General features: G+C 42.0%; 1 protein-coding gene and 1 long non-coding RNA gene across 6 annotated transcripts in view; one reads left to right on the top strand and one right to left on the bottom strand.

The window, feature by feature from the left end:
• The window catches only part of ADCY2 (adenylate cyclase 2), a 294388-nt gene that overhangs the window by 121501 nt on the left and 159034 nt on the right, over positions 1–13853 (bottom strand). Inside the window, exon 1 of one of the 5 annotated variants that reach the window (XM_086901034.1) lies at positions 5588–5903. The exons of the other annotated variants lie outside the window; for them this stretch is intronic. Coding sequence (XP_086757160.1) covers positions 5588–5602 — 15 coding nt within the window. The 5' untranslated portion in view covers positions 5603–5903. Of the gene's footprint in view, positions 1–5587; positions 5904–13853 lie in introns of those variants that run through there. 5 annotated transcript variants of the gene reach the window in all.
• Positions 7050–12600, top strand: LOC111925675 (uncharacterized). The gene is made up of 2 exons (XR_002862383.2): positions 7050–7115; positions 10458–12600. It is a non-coding gene; the product is annotated as an uncharacterized LOC111925675 (long non-coding RNA).

Below are 13853 nucleotides of genomic sequence, written 5' to 3'. Positions count from 1 at the left end.
GGAGAAGTAGCAGGCGGATCATTGTACATTTTTTAGGTCATTATTGAATGGCTATCTAAAAAAATGGCCTGTGGGAATAAGGATGCTGAATACAGCTTGAACAGGACCTGCATATCAGATATTTACAAATATTAAAAGCACTAGTCTGATTAACCAAAAAAAATAAATACAGTAGCAGGAGTCAGGTTTCTGTTTTTTCAAAGAGTAAACCAATCAAAATTTTCATAGGGCAAAAGGTCTCTGTAGAAAATTGTACAGGAAATAAAATGTGCTTTGAAAAAAGAGATATAAATGAGGAATGCAAGATCTGTCCCAAGAGATGAAAGGAAGCATGGAAGAAGACACCTATTTACTGGCAGAGAGAGACATGAAAGAAGGAAATTGAATGATATTTAAGAGTATAAAATTCCTTTTGAGATCATTTTAACAAGAACATCTGAGAAACATTAAAGATGTGCAAATGCAAATGACAGGAAAAGAAATGCTCCTTGATGAAGTTATTTACAGGATGGTTTGGGGTACTCAAGTGATGAGTTTGGAAAAAGTCAGCTGCAATTCTTTGCTCTATCAGACCACGTTACTTAGTGTAAAGTAGAAAATCCAATGCACTGGATATAAAGTACAGGAGAAAGGCAACAGTCACTTTATTAAAATACAGAGCAGCCACAAATGCACAGTAACTGGAAGCAGAAGGCTCTCACACAGTCAACAGAATAAGACTGTGAAAGAGCCTTCAAACACAACCAGTTGCAAAAAGAAAACACTACATTGTGTTAAGGAGGAATCTAAAGTTAAAAAAAGGCTGGGAGAACATACTTTCTTGCAATTCCAGGGAATAAGATTTGAGGGATCTTGCAGACGTCCCAGTAAATGCCTAAAGGGCATCAGTGTTGCAGCTATTTTTGTTTTTTCTTAGATCAATTTAATATCATACACAGACAGCTGAATTATATGAATAATATTTAAAATATGAAACCATTTTAAATTGCAGTTGTTCAAAGTACCAGGGGCAATTTGCATTTTCTCACTGTAGAAGTATATGAATACTAGATATTTATATTAGATTTTGATTACAGCAAATAAGCAAAAATCAATTCTCTATTTCAATTAAGGGCATGGTGGCTTATGCACCTACACTCAAAATCAGGAAAACTGCTAGAATGGAGTGGTAAAAGAGAAATGAGACTGTGGAGACAGGTCCAGTCTGGCACTGGTAGACAATTGAACTGATTTAATTAGGGATTCTCACTGACCTCTAATAATTTGATTTTTAAACAAACTTTTGGAAATGCAAAGGTGAAAGGACAATAGCACATTATATTCCAATATCCTCTGAAGTGTCAAATTATACCTAAAAAAGAAACATAATGCTGCCAAAATACTTGGCAATACAGAAAATCACCTGGACTAGCTGGAGAAACTTAGACAACATAAAATATCAGAGGCCAAGAAAAAGTGTCCTTCAAGCCATACTGGAGGAAACTGGACTTGTTTGCCTTACTTTAGCACTTTATCACTTTAGCAATAACAGAGAGGGGGCAATAGCCTTCAGGTGCACATAAGGTTCTAATAAAGAAGAAAGGAATAAACCTTACTGCAATCTTATCCCATGCAATTCACAGGCCTAGAGTGAATTGTGGCTTATTAAGTTGGGCAAAAGGGAAAATATTCCCCAAAGATAAAAGCAGAATAAAGATAAAAGCCATCTAGGAAAGGCATAGAAGCTTCAGATTTTGTAGAGACAGTTAAGACACCTGCTGAGGATGTTTAAAAACTCTAGGTCCCACCTAGCATCCTGGGTCTCCAAGTAATTAGAAAGATGAAGTCACCTCTTCATATTTGAGACTTATTTTTCTACATTGTATAAAAAACATTCTGAAGTAGGAATAAAGTCTTCTATAAATTATATTTTGGAAACAGATCTAGTAGCATCTACTCTACACTTCCAATTCTGCTTATGAGACTTCTTTGAACATTTCTGTTAGACACCAATTTTAAAAGGAACAAATTAAGTTCACAAAATAGGTTTCAGTAGATACAAAAGAGGTTGTGGAGGAAGCCAGTCCTCTGGTAGGCATCCTCCCTGGAGATATGACCCCTAAGATAAGACAAAACTGCCTAATCATGGTTACTAAGCTGTGGACCCCTTCCTGCCTCAGGACCCCATGTTATCTCCCTGTTAATTATTGGTCATCTTATCCCAGTCTCAGACCATTGGTCCCCTACCTAATTCTCCCCTTCCCTATAAAAATCCCAGCTTTTGCCCAGTTCAGTGGTAGATCATCACCGGCCCCCTTTACTGAAGCCTGCATTAAAGACTTTCTGTGGAACGCCACATGATCTTCCCGTCTTTGTCTGTGTTGGCAGGGGTAACCCCTGAACACAGCTGGCTGGGCTGAACAGAGCTGATCACAGAGCAGAAATTGTTTCTAAAAGAGCTGATCACCTGAAGCCTCTGCCCGTGCTCCAAAGGGTTACCCCTGTCTGGAGACTGCCTGGAAACCCCAGATGGCAGCTCGTCCCCTGGGACTTCTATCTGGGTTGCTGCTGGCAGAAGCTGGGGGTTGGACAGGCCCCCAGGACCCAGCTGCAGTAAGAGGTAAATGTAAAAGTTGTAAATAGTTAAGCCTGTGATTTCTGCATTCTCTCTCATTTCTCTTTTTCCTTTTTATTTCTTTTTGAATTTCTGCCATCTGAAAACACATTAAAACTGGAGAAGAAGGTTGGAAAGAATTCATTAGTGGCTCTGGTAAGGATTTAGAAAGCAAGTCTCAGGTTTCAGTGAAATAAGGAAATACAGGGAGAAAAAGTTCAGAGAAGGTGTTTACTGTCATCACTCCTGAATTTTAAGAATTTAAATTTTCATCAAGATGTCCCATTTACTTTCACCTATAATAATGCACAAAGCTTCATTTCAACTGGAACTACCTCAAGAAACGATGAAGCTGTAATTCTTGGGTTTGTTTCCCTTAATACAGCAATCAGACTTTTATTTTTTAACAAGAGGACATGTGTCAACTATAATGACTATTCATTATACAAATATATGATTTCGTGTTATACAACATTCTGGTTTAAAAATTAACACAGTAGCACAGATTGAAAGGCTTGCAACTGAACTTCATGGCAGATTTCTAAATGCAATTTACTGGGAAACATATTTTTATGTTGAGTATTTTGTGTAGCAAGCCTGAGACATCACAGGTTTTCAGAAAGCTACTTGATAATCTGAAGAATAAATAAATATAATGCTTTTAACAAAGAACCTACTCTTCCCAATGTCCCTACATACTGAGAGCTGTTGTACACAACCATCCGGTACATGTTTATATGCCCATACATCTGAGGTTGGACACGTACGATTTAGTTCAAAGATTAACAGTATCAACCATGCCCATATCACCTCTCCTTTCACCCCATTTAAATTCACATTCCTCTCAATCTGAGAGACCTTTTATTTAAAAGAAAGCTAAAATATAATAAAGAATCAGCAAGGCACAGCAGCTGTGAGCACCTTTGAGGGCAACACTGTTCAAGTACCTCTGCATATTATTAGGTAGTTTTTCTTAGTAATTTCATTAAGCATCCACATGTACAGTTCTTACCAAAACCTCAAAGAGAAATGGGATTGCCCTTAGAGAAGCCTGGTGACTTATGGGAAAAGATTAATTTTCCTAACACCATCTTGGAGCACAAACAGGTGACTCCAACAACCACTCCAAATCAAAGGTGTGAATCAGTGCATATTATATTATTGGCTGTTCGCAAATATTATCATGAATGTTATATGTATAAGGTTAGAAAACTTTGTTCTATTAATATAGTTTCTTTCATTTCTGTTGTTGATGAAACTCAGAAATAGTGATATAATACATATATATGTTAGGCTATAATATGATATTAAAGCACAAATGTTGTCATGCAGTTAGGAAAAATGGTATGACCCAAAAGAATGTACCCCCAAAAATGTAGAATTGTAAGTTTCTTTCCCTTATATTTTTCTCCCCAGTTCCCCTTATCTGCTGTGTGAATTCCCCCTACCCCTTTCCCCATGCCTTAAAAAAGGGGTGCTTATCAATACCTCTTCCTCTTTCCCTCCTGCTACCTCACTCCATAGGATCCCAAGAAATAAAGCTGTAACTGCCATCTCAGCAAAGGGAAAGACCCTTGTTTTTAGGTTCCTCCTTGATAAGCTAAACTATCTCCCCTGTCTCCCTGGCTGCTGCTGGGCAGACAGTGGTAACAGAGAGGCAGGGGACTTTAGAAATTATAGCAGGTGGCGTCCCTGTTTGGGCTAGACCCCCAAAAACTGGCTGGAAACACACGTGTATGTTTCGCAAGCCTGGGCATGTCAGCTACCTTGAAAAGCTAAACAAATATAGTTTACAAGGAATGGATTGGTAGCTTTCTCAAGCCCAGAGAAAATCAATTCACAAATAAAAAGTTTTTACTGCTCGGCAACGTAAGAGTAATGAGTCAGACCGGCCGGCGCAGCAGGCAACACGAAAGCAGGGCGGAGCAGGTCCTGGGCACGGCCCGCACAGCAGCGTGCACGAGTCAGCTGGGCATGCGCCCGAGCCAGCGGCAGTGACGTGTCCCGCCCCGGACCATGTGATCAGTGGCTGTGGAGTGGAAGCCCTCCCCTGCGCGGTGCGGGGACGAGCCACAGGCTCCGTGCAGAGCTGGCTGTAACATGTTTTGCGGGGCAGCCATGCGGCGTGGGCAGCGACGCCCGTGGGACAGCTTATCTCACCCCAGTGTGGGGAGGTGGCAAGCTAATAGAAAAAAAGCCTGCCTTTGCACTGCTTTGTTGCTTTTACAGTAAAACAAGATAAAAACGAGTTGTGAAAACACTATTTTAATAACAGGAATGGGATCTACAATATCTACACCCCAACCAAATTTAGAATCCAAATTGCATGAATTTTTAAGTACTATTAATGTTAAGATCTCTAGAAAAAAGTTGAAATGTTTCACATCATTGTTATGTCATAACATTCCACAGCTTGATTTGTTAGAAGTAAATTCTATCTCTGCATGGGATCAAACTGGCAACATTCTAACTCTAAAAATAGAGGATGGAGACAAAAATGCTTCAAAATATCTCCCAGTTTTTCTTATAATTTGAAAAGAATTGATTTACAGTGAAAAAGACATAAAAAACCGGCCATTGCAGCTTTCATCAGTATCTCATACCTCTTTCCCCATACCTTCTGCTCCTGTGCTGAAAAAGATACATGGAACAAATCCAGAAACTCAAGAAATGCAGTGTAATAATGCCATTTCTGGATCCATGTGTCTCATTCAGCCCCCCAGCTCTGATAGTGTTGCGAAAACTACCAGAGACTCTTCCCTATATCCCAATATTCCGACCATTAAATCCCCGTACCTCCACATGCCTGGAATCCAAAATGGAGTTAGCCACGTGCTAGATACCCATGTAGATGAACCCCCCTTCGTATCACCCTCCTCCTTCCCACGACTTTTTCTATCCACCGCACTCTGCCCATATCCCTTACTTTTCCCATAACCCCTCCCCTCCCTCCCACATTTCCCTCCCTCCCACATTTCCCTCCCTTCTACTTACACCCTGCTGAAGCATGACATCATCTTGTAATCCCGCCTCCAAATGTTGCAATCTTTCTCTCCATGCTCCTGCCTCCTGTCCCCGGGGGGGGGGGGGGGGGGGGGGGGGGGAGTGAGAGGACTGGCCCTGACCCCTGCTCCTGTTGGGAGGTGGGGGAAGGGGTGTCCTGGCCCTGTCCCCCGGGGTACAGGGCAGATGTGTCCCTGCCCAGCCCCTGTGGGGCTCCAACAACCTGGGGGTGAGGAGAGGCCCCCTGGGCCCACTGTGGGTGCAGATAAGTCCCTTCACCGACCCGGGGGTGAGATAGGGCCCCCATTGCCCAGTGGGGGCGGGGCTGGGCAGGAAAACCCTGGAGATACAGGCTCTGGGGAAAACAAAGATATACCTACAGCTGCACCTGTGATATTTACTGATAAAAGAAGAACTAATAGACAATATCAGCCTTTCTCTTACCATGATATCAGAGAGATATGTAAAATACAACGTGAATTTGGCAAAAATAGTGAAATATTAAAAAGAATGATTAAAGCTACTTTAAAATCTCAGGAGTTCCCACTGACATCAAAGATTTCTTCAGGTGCCTAACACCCACTGAATTTGATTTTTGGGAAAGTTCATGGAGAAGATCATTAAAAGACCTCCTAGATAAACTCAAGCAAAGCATACAGGATGCAAAAGATGCAGAAAATAATGAGATTACTTTTGAACACCTCTGTGAGGAGGGGAGGTGGTCTAAGCCTGAAGATCAGACTCAAGTGCTAACAAAACCTATTTTAGATAAAATCTGTGAAGTAGCAGAAAAGGCTTATAATAAAATACCTACACTTGAAACCCAAGGCAGTTATGTTAATATTAATCAACTCCCATCCGAGAGTTTCTTGCAGTTTGTAGACTGCCTCAGACCAGCAGCACAAGCAGAATTGATTAAAGAAATGGCTCAAAGAAATGCCAAGGCCTGCTGCAAAGTGATTTTAAATCTGCCCATCCATCCTCCACCCACCATAGCAGATATGATCCAGGTGTGCTCCAAGAAAGCAGATCAGTACAGTGCACATGACAAGAAACCAGGATCATTCACCCCAAGGAATGTAGCAGCTGTAACACCAGGGATGAACAAGCCACAGATGTCACCAGAATAGCTGCAGCACATCATGTGCTTCCAGTGCAAGAGGCCAGGACATTTCGCAAGGAACTGTCCTCAAACCCAGCAACAAAGGAAACACCACAAAGAAGCTATAACCAATCAACAAAAAAAGCGAATTTAAAGTGCCCTGCTGTCAGGCTCAAAGCCATAAATATGACAGACCTGAAACAGGAAAAAGACTCTATTTTAATGGGAAAAGGGGAGGAAAGGGAGCGGGGTGAGAGACTGCAGAAATATAATTGTGGGGAACGCTTGCCTAATAAGAACTGGCAACCGAAAAAGTGAGTCAGACTTGTAACTGCTAAAGCTTTTTGTTTCAGATCTAATGGATGGTCATTGGAGTGGACTTGCAGGACAATTCACAAGACCTGGCTGGACTGGATAGTAGGTATTTTGTTATTGGAGACACAGCACACACACCAATAGAGATTGAGGTGGCTCCCATGACAATTAAGGGAGACCTAACAAACCTCATTCTCTTGGCAATATGTCCTCAACCACCCTTCTATCTAGCCAAAGGGCAAATAATAGCCCAGGTAATCCTGTTCCAACAGAAGTCCCAGTAGATGACAAAGCACCAGGAGTATACAGGGCAGAAGTGGTGGGTGAAGACAAACCCATTATGGGGTGTAACCTGACACATAAATCAGAACATCTCCATATAGAAGGGTTAATTGACACTGGGGCAGATGTGACTATCATACCTGAAAAAGTGTGACCTTCACATTGGGAACTGCAATCCATGGCAGGCAAAATACAGGGTGCTGGAGGGGTGAAACTGGCAAAAATCTCTAAAGCTATTGTTCATATTGAAGGCCTGGAGGCCTGTCCATCCTTTTGTCACTGATTACAAGTGCCCACTGTGGGGAAGAGACAGACACCATGTCCCAATGGGGAGTGAAATTAACAATTCCTGAGACCCCCCAGGATTTTTAGAAGAGGCCACTGCAGAGTGTCCTACCCAAAAGCTATCTTTGGTAGATGATAATCCAATTTGGGTGAACCAGTGGCCTCACAGCAAACAGAAACTCGGGGTGCTAGAAAAACTGGTGGAAAAAGAATTGGCCAAGGGACACATAATAGAAACACCCAGCCCTTGGAATTCCCTGGTGTTTGTAATAAAAAAGCCAGGGAAGGATAAGTGGTGCCTTCTTCAGGATTTGAGAGAAATAAACAAAAAAATAGAGGACATGGGGTCTCTTCAACCAGGTAGGCTACCCCTGACTATGTTACCACAAAATTGGCTATTAGCAGTGCTAGATATTAAAGACTGTTTTTTCCAAATTCCCCTACACCCAGCTGATGCACCATGGTTTGCGTTTTCCATTCCCACAATTAACTGAGAAGCCCAAATGAAACAGTACCACTGGACAGTACTACCTCAGGGGATGAAAGCGATCCCTTTCATCTGCCAGTGGTATACGGGATCATTGCTGTCCCAAATGTGTGCTGAAAAAAGAGATGCCATCATTTTGCATTATATGGATGATGTGTTAGTGTGCTGTCGCAATAACAACATGCTGCAAGACACCCTTGACCTGCTGGTTAAAGATTTAACCTCTGCTGGATTCCAATTGCAGGAAGACAAAGTTCAAATGATGCCACCTTGGAAATACTTGGGCCTGGAAATCACTAAGCAGACTCTTTGTTCCACAAAAATTGGAAATCATTAGCAATCCTAAAACTCTAGCAGATCTCCATTCCCTATGTGGGTCACTAAAGTGGGTCCAACTCTGGCTAGGTCTCACTAATGAAGACCTGAGCCCCCTGCTCAATTTATTGAAAGGGGGGAGAGAACTGCTGTCTCCCAGGGAACTGACTCCAAAAGTAAAAAGTGCAATTGAAAAAGCACAAAGGGCCTTGACAGAAAGACAGGCACATCGCTTTAAAACTGAGTTGCCTTTCTAATTTACTGTCCTGGGGAAATTACCACACTTACATGGGTTGATATTCCAGTGGGCCAAGGAACTCTTAATAATAGAATGAGTCTTCCTCTCCCATCAATGAACCAAAACTATCACCAAGCCACAAGATTTTTTGTGGATCACACACAAGCTGATCCAAAAGGCCAGGGTAAGGCTGCGGGAACTGGCAGGTTATGACTTTATGTGTGTTCACCTGCCAGTCAGGCTCTCTGGAGAAGGCAAACACTCCCCTGAGAGACTGACCAAGGAGATGTTTGAGCATCTGCTGCAGAGCAATGCTAATCTCCAGTTTGCTCTGGACAGCTATAGTAGGCAAATTTTGATCCATGCACCTTCACACAAATTGTTTCATGAGGAATTCCACCTCATTCCTTGTGAGAAAAGGAGCCAAAGGCCACTCAAAGCTCTCACAGTGTTCATCAGTGTTCACTGATGCATCTGGGACATCCCACAAGACGGTGATGACTTGGAGAAATCCAGACTCAGCTTTGGGAAGCTGATGTTGAGTTTGTAGAAGAGTCACCCCAGATAGCTGAACTGGCTGCGGTCGTGAGAGCCTTTGAGAAGTTTTCATAACTGATTAATTTGATTACTGATTCAGCCTACGTAGCGGGAGTGGTGTCCAGAGCAGAGAAGGCAGTTCTCAAGGACATTGAGAGCAAACATCTCTTTAGATTGCTTTCAAAACTGATTTATTTGGTTTCAAATAGAGAACAACCTTTCTATGTGATGCATATAAGGTCGCATACCCTGTTACCAGGTGAAATCGCTGAGGGAAGCTGGAAGGCTGATTCTCATGCTGCCCCAGCTGAAAAGGTAGGTCTCTCAGATGTGTTCCAACAGGCAAAGATAAGTCACCAGCAATACCATCAAAATGTGCCAGGACTGATTCGTCAGTTCCAGCTGACACAGGATCAGGCTAAAGCCATTGTGGCTACCTGTCCCAATTGCCAGCTCCAGGCAGTGCCATCATTAGGCGTCGGGGTTAATCCCAGAGGCCTTGGAAGTTGTGAGGAGTGTGAGATGTCACTCACATTCCCAGTTTTGGTCGCCTTAAGTACGTGCACGTGAGCATTGATACATACTCAGGAGCAGTGTATGCCTCTGCTCATGCAGGAGAAAAATCTGTACATGCCAAACAACATTTAGTACAGGCCTTTTCTGTATTGGGAATCCCTAAGGAAATTAAAACAGATAATGGCCCAGTGTATAAATCCAAGGAGTTCCTGGAATTTGTCCAGCAGTGGGGAGTGGAACATAAAGCTGGCATCCCCCACTGCCCCACAGGTCAAGTGGTGACTGAGCGTACACACCAGACGCTCAAACAAGTCCTAGCCAGGAAAGGTAGCGAGGCAGTGTGGATGTCTCCCCAACAGAAACTCTGTAAAGCTCTGTTTACCATTAATTTCCTAAACTGCTCATTTGAAAACATGAATCCTCCTGTGACTCGGCATTTTAACAGTGGTGATCAGTTCAAATTGTCAGAGCGTCCACCAGTTTTAATCAGGGACCCTGAAACTTGGCAAGCCAAGGGTCCCTATGAACTTGTCACCTGGGGGCGTGGTTACGCGTGTGTATCCAACCCTACAGGCCCCCGATGGATTCCTCTAAAATGGGTAAAGCCTTTTGTTCCCAAAAACCCAGCCCCAGCAGCAGAAGAAGAGAGACAAGTGGCAGTCACTTCCAAAAGAAGATGCTGCCGGGAAAAACAAGAAGAAACCTTCCTAACCTCTGGTTGCTCTCTGAGCTGCATACATTGACTGAGAATATGTTTTAAAAATGTTTGTTTCTTTTCTTTTAGAAATAACCCACCTCACACTCAAACCCATGATGAGCCTTACCTCAGGTATCCTCCTGCTCGCTCTGAGCAGCCTGACCACTGCCTGGATCATCCCTCAGCCACAACAGAACATCTGGGTGACCCTGGCACACACACTTCAACAAGACAATATCTGCCTGTCCACTGCAGCAGCAAAAGACCCTATGTCCACCTGTCTGGTAGAAATTCCCCTGCAGGCTGAAGATTTTACAGCCAGCTTTAGTGATCCCAAGTTTAATACAATTCCTAAAACACACAGTGACCAACCACAAGAAAATCGTAAACAGCGAGCTGTGGCAGTGAAAAATCTTATAGAAAAGTGGTTACCAGTACTGCCCAGAGCTAATAAAGAGCCCCAAGAGCTATTAGGCTCTTCCCCTGCACCCTTCTGTGTTCACTTCATTTACAACTCACTGCCAGACACAAAACTATACAATCACATAATCCAGTATCGAAAAAATACAAAGCAAAACAATGGTGTGGTGCGCTAAGTCAGGTCTTAGTGGATGATCCTCGCCATTCACATCCAAGAATCCTCCCTAAAGGTATATTTCTAATATGTGGACATAAAGCATGGGCAGGAGTCCCATCACGAGGGGGGGCCTTGCACTTTTGGGAGGCTGTCCCTGTTTGCACCCAACCAAACCCAAATTATTAGATAGACTAAGAAAGACAATTCGACTCATGTGATATTTTAGACTCAGACTGTGATTCAGATATATTTCACTGGGCAAAATCAAAAAGGGTTGCTGCATCCATATTTCTTCCATGGGTTGCAGCTGCCAAGGCACTAGATGAATTAGGACAGCTTGAGTGCTGAGTGATTAAACAGGCCAACTTAACATCAGCTGCCCTCAGCTCCCTCCTCAAAGATGAAGAGATTACCAGACAGGCCACACTCCAAAATCAGGCTGCCACAGATTTTCTTCTGCTGCTGCATGGACATGAATGCCAGGAATTTGAAGGACTTTGCTGCCTAAACCTGTCCTCAAAAGCTCCCAACATCCACGGAGCCCTCCGAGAGATGAAGAACTTGATCGGACAAGTGAAGCAAGAAGCTGAGGACTGATTTAGTGAGCTGTTCAAAGGCTGGGGACTCACAGGATGGTGAATCTTGATAATCAAAACAATCTTGTTGTTTTTTGTTGTTCTGTTTCTAATCATGCTAGCATTTGGGATTGTCTGTTGTTTAGTTTTAAAAGCTCTCAAAAAATTAGTCTCTGCTAACTCAGAGATTAACTGCATAGACCTAGCGGACCAGAAGCAACTTAACCGGCCCGTCAATCACGAGTGCTGGACAAACTCATGACCTGTATCAAAATGATCTGATAACCCTTCAAAAAATTTTATATGGTAAGAAAGAGTGAGATGTTGTAATGCAGTTAGGAAAAATGGTATGACCCAAAAGAATGTACCCCCAAAAATGTAGAATTGTAAGTTTCTTTTCCTTATCTTTTTCTCCCCAGTTTCCCTTATGTGTGAATTCCTCCCACCCCTTTCCCCCTGCCTTAAAAAAGGGGTGCTTATCAGTACCTCTTCCTCTTTCCCTCCTGCTACCTCACTCTGTAGGATCCCAATAAATAAAGCTGTAACTGCCATCTCAGCAAAGGGAAAGACCCTTGTTTTTAGGTTCTTCTTTGCTAAACTAAACTATCTCCCCTGTTTCCCTGGCTGCTGCTGGGAGGACAGTGGTAACAGAGAGGCAGGGGACATTAGAAATTATAGCACACAAACTACTTTTTTTTATATAACCCAGAGACTGAAAATATAGTCAGAGACCCCCACCCTGCATCCTTAAGATTATCTTGTCCTCCAAGCCCTCCAAGAGAAGAATTTATTGCATCTGTTATCGGAAGATATAAAACCCAGTGGTGCCATGAAAATTGAACTATTTGGAAGGGGGTAAGGTAAAAACTAAACAAAGGAACATCAAAAAACTTAAGAAGAATGTATGAATATGTATGAGAATTTATGGATATGTAGTAGGGTTCTGTTTTTAAGTGACAATCATTTGTTTGTAAGGTGTGCTCTCTTGGCTGAATGCAGAGACACCTGGCTGTATCTGTAGGCTTTATTTTTATCTCCTAATTGTCCTTTTATTAAACTTTTAAATTATATATAAAAATATGTGAATCTCGTTTCTCACAGAAGGAAAAGGTTTTTCTTCAAAAAGTCAAATTTGTGGGTTGGTGTCCAGACTGATAAGTTAGAAGGCAGTGACATGACTGCAGTGGAGCGACAATGCATCTCACAGGGGAGCAAGGGTAACAGCCCCAGCAAAAAGCAACTCCTAAGGGAAGGAGTGAGGAGACTAAGTTTTTACAGTTTTCATAGCAGGTCTTAGAAAGAATCTGGTCTTCAACTAGCTGAGCTCCTAGAAGGTAGCTGAGGGGGCTCCTATACTTGACATCTACCACTTGGTACGTGATTTTGGTTAAAAGCATCTGGGAATAGTGTACTTTGCAGAGTTGTATTTTCTCCTAATGTTTTTTTCTACAGTATGCAGCCTTTCAGATCCAGAAAATTTCTAAGGGGAGATAAGAGTTTGGAGTGAAGAGGAAAGAAAGAGAATATTACAAAAAGAGAAAGCTAACAGATTTACAGTCTGAAAAGAATCGGAAGTAATATCTAACTAACCATGGACAAGGACATGGACTTCTAGAAAAGTCACAATTTAGCCAGATTTCAAAGAAGATCTTAAAATACAGTGATCACATCTTTCCATTATAACCTGAGCACAGTAAAGCAAGGGGGAAAAGCACAGCAACACACAGGATTCAGATGTTCCCAGCTTAAGCTTTTTAGTGTATGTGCACTGCCATTGTGAATGTCCATGTGAACAATCATTTAAAAACAAAATGTATTAGGAGTGACATAAAGACGATATTTAGAAGTGATATGATTGTTAACAATGCTAGAAAAATACATAACTTTTTGTAAGCAGTGCCACAAAAGGTATTTGAAACACCCAAAGAAAAGGAATTCAGAATTAAAACATCTATTTGCAATATTTAAAATATTTATGTTTATATTTATGTTGGAAAGCAGTAATTCTGGAAAGAACAGAGAGTTCATGGTACTTAGCCCAATGAGTAGGATCTCCCAGCATGATGTTGCTCCTAACAAGGCCAATGTGTCCCAGAGATTTATAAGAAGACCTTTCAATGGAACTTCATCTCCTTAAGTGAACATAATTGACAGCAGTGTGTTCAAATATACTTGCTATAAAAATGATACAAGAAATAATGAATTATTAAAAGTTCACACAAATGAACAAATGCGTGGAAAATCCTCATAACAGAGAACCCTTTAAGCTGGTTAAGTTATTCACAATATTATACAAATAATTATGACATGACTGAGCAATTCTGGATGTAG

The sequence above is a fragment of the Cyanistes caeruleus genome, chromosome 1, assembly GCF_971803275.1.
Source record: "Cyanistes caeruleus chromosome 1, bCyaCae1.hap1.1, whole genome shotgun sequence".
In the NCBI taxonomy this organism is placed as follows: Eukaryota; Metazoa; Chordata; class Aves; order Passeriformes; family Paridae; genus Cyanistes; species Cyanistes caeruleus.
This window is presented reverse-complemented; position numbering and strand designations above follow the sequence as displayed.